This window comes from Propithecus coquereli, unplaced genomic scaffold (assembly GCF_000956105.1).
Source record: "Propithecus coquereli isolate 6110/MARCELLA unplaced genomic scaffold, Pcoq_1.0 Scaffold94, whole genome shotgun sequence".
Lineage (NCBI taxonomy): Eukaryota > Metazoa > Chordata > Mammalia > Primates > Indriidae > Propithecus > Propithecus coquereli.
This window is the reverse complement of record NW_012155729.1, coordinates 3,248,403-3,251,447: the sequence shown is the minus strand read 5'-3', so window position 1 is coordinate 3,251,447 and position 3,045 is coordinate 3,248,403. Positions and strand designations below refer to the sequence as shown.

The 3,045-nt window shown below is 36.9% G+C and overlaps 1 protein-coding gene across 1 annotated transcript in view; it reads right to left on the bottom strand.

Moving 5' to 3' along the window:
• NET1 (neuroepithelial cell transforming 1) overlaps positions 1-3,045 on the bottom strand; it is a 59,204-nt gene that overhangs the window by 15,858 nt on the left and 40,301 nt on the right. Inside the window, 1 exon segment of the mRNA XM_012664900.1 lies at positions 2,672-2,681. Coding sequence (XP_012520354.1) covers positions 2,672-2,681 — 10 coding nt within the window.

Genomic DNA, 3,045 nt, shown 5'->3' with positions numbered 1-3,045 from the left:
ACTCTAGCCAGGGCAACAAAGCGAGATTCTGTCTCAAAAAAAAAAAAAAAAAAACTTGGTATCTGTGTATTAAATGTACTAGATAACACAAATACATAAAAGGTGATTTCCATTCTAAAAATGCATAACATTTTTAGGTTCTTCTCTAAACTGAATTAGCTGATCTTGATATAGTCCTAAGAGGGTCAAAAGCCCTGCTTAAAAAGCCCTGCATTTTCCAGGTGAAGAAATGAAGCTCACAGAGGTGAAGGGACTTGCCTGAAGCCATGCACAGGGACAGTGTCTAAATTCCTAGTCTAAATCCTTTCCTTTGTGGACCACACCACTTCTGTTGGTCTGGTAGGCTTGCCATGAAGCAGTTTCTTTCTTTCTTTCTTTTTTTTTTTTTAACACAAAGTGCTGTATTGTATTCTGAATGGTAACATTTTTTAACTGTATACTACTATAATATGACGTTCATAATTTACAAAAACATTTCTATTCTTAGGATTTATTGAGATCAGAGAAATCTACTATATAAAAGGCAGTATTCTAGATACTTGGGTGATTAAAAAAAACAGGTTTCATATCTGTTCCTAAAGTGCTAACAGCCCACTGTGTAAAAGTAGGCCACATGAAGAGAGAACTTGACACAAGACAGCTTTTACAAATTCCAAAATAAGTTGTGTAGCTAGCACTTCTAACGGTCTTCCAAGGTCAGAAATGGCTGGAGAAGATGCTATGGAGGAGGCTGTAAGATGCTATGCCAGTGGCATCTTGAATGCCCTGTATTTTTCATAGGTTTGAGCAAGAGGAAAGTGTGAAGATGATGAAGGAGTGAACCCACACTGTGAGTCAGGGCTGTGGGTAAGACAGAGCAGACGGCTTTATTAAGCAGGAGAGAGAGGTAAGGAGAGCTATGTTGTTGTAAAGATACACGTGGTTGGTGTTCAAGGTTGAAAGATGACTGGAAACATAATGCACAAATCGTAATCAGGTGTCAAGAACTGTCCCTAAGGTAGGGAAGTGGGAAAGGAATAGGATGTATGCAAGAAGTCAAAGATGCCTAAGATTTTTTAAATGTGTGTGTGTGGGTAATTGTTAGTGCAAATAAACAAATAAGAAGGAATGAGTTTTGAAAGGAAATTCTAAGATTCTTTTTAGATATACCTAGTCTGAGGTGGTGGAAGAGCATGCAAATGAAACTATTCAGCTAGTAGTTGGAAATGTTGGCCAGGGACTTGGATAAGAGGCTGTAGGGTAGATTTAGACTGGAGAGTCAGATATATAGAGGTCAGAATTGAAGCTTGGGAATAGATGCAATGCCTGGGAGAGAAAATCTAGACAAAAAGACCACCAGTCCAAGGACCTAACTTTGGAGGAATGCCAGGAGAAAGAGAATTTTGTCAGAAGGGAAAAAACAAAGTAAGAAGCCAAGGGATGAAAAAATGTTAATAGTGGCAAAGAGGTCAAGGAGGGTAAGAAGAGATTCATGGATTTAGTGATTACAAGTTCAATGAGGGTCTCAAGTGTGCTAGTTCAGTGGAGTATAGACAGACAAATTATAGGGGTTGAAGATTGACTAGAGAAGAATAAATAGCGGGCTCAGACTATTCTTAATGACAAATAATCTATAAAAAAAATTGACTAAGGTTTCAAGGACAGTGCTACTTCTCCCAGGAAGGACCACCACTGCCCTTCTGCAGCCACCAGCGAACAAGTGCGTGTTCAGTTAGCAATCAGAGCATCTTGAGTCTTGTCGAAATGGTCCACAAAACCAGAGGGCTGAACCGGGCCTCTGAGATCACTAACCCATCCTCCTCAGTTTTCTCGGGAGGAAACTGAAGGACAGTGGTGAAAAAATAGACAGGAAATTTAAGGTCTTACTTGGTGACAGAGCTTATGCATGTTATCTTACTTAATCAACTCTATGAAGTAATTATTATCACCATTTTAAAGATGGAGGAAACTGGACTTAGAGAAAGTTTAAGAAACTTGTCTAAAGGAGCCTGATCAATCAGTGGCTAGACAGGGACTTGAGTCTGGTCTGCTTGGCTGCTGTCACAACACACCTTCCAGGTAAGACAATACATGGAAAACAATACATGTGCTCTGGGACATACTAGGTGCTTCGTAAGTATTGGTAATAGCAGAGTTAGTTTAAAAACCTAAGTCCCCTGAGTCCCAGGCTAGTAGTGTTCACTGAATAATTGCCAACACTTTACAGAGAAGGAACCATAAGAAAAGTTCAGCTGCTTTAAAGCCTGTTTATAACAAGGCATAGGGTAGGTAAAAGATTATAAAATAGTTCCATTTGTTTAAGTTTAGAAGAGATCCTACTTCAATCGATGGTAGTATTTTAATTATTATGTTATTTATAGCAATTATTTATGTAATACAACTATCTACAAATAGTATAACTGAGGCACAGAGTGGTTAAGAGTCTTTTGTGTAGAAAATCTAGAATTTATAAACTGAAAAACTCGACCGAGTTATGTAAAAACAATAATGTGGCTTTGTAAAAGTCATCCAAGTTTTTGATAAAATTACTAGTTTCGACACACCAGGTTAAGTTACAGCCTCTGTTCTGTTTGTAAGGAGCCTGTCTTTCCTAAAATATGAATTAGGTAAAGAGAAAGATAACACTGTTTTCTTCACTTTTGTATAGAAAAGGGACTGTCAGTTTACTTACCTTTTCTTCCCTTTTAAATGTGAAAAACTGGAATTTAGCAATAAATTAGAGCTTAAGAATAATCATTACTTTTTTGGTTTAGGTATTGTTTTTATTTACTGCTACCTGGAACAATAACAAGCTGTTGGAAATTAGGCTAGGAAAGTCATTGTAACAGGCAAAAAGAAAAATATTCTCTGCTGCCCTCTACATGGGATATTGTGAAATGCAATTGTCAACCTGTTTTTTTCAACTTCATATTTATATTTGTAGGGATATTACATAGATGACTACCTAAACAATTGTTTAATCTGTAGAAAAATATGGATGACAGTAAAATTTGTATCTTCAGCCCTTATAAAGCCTTCATGTTTTAGATTACTAAATTAAATATA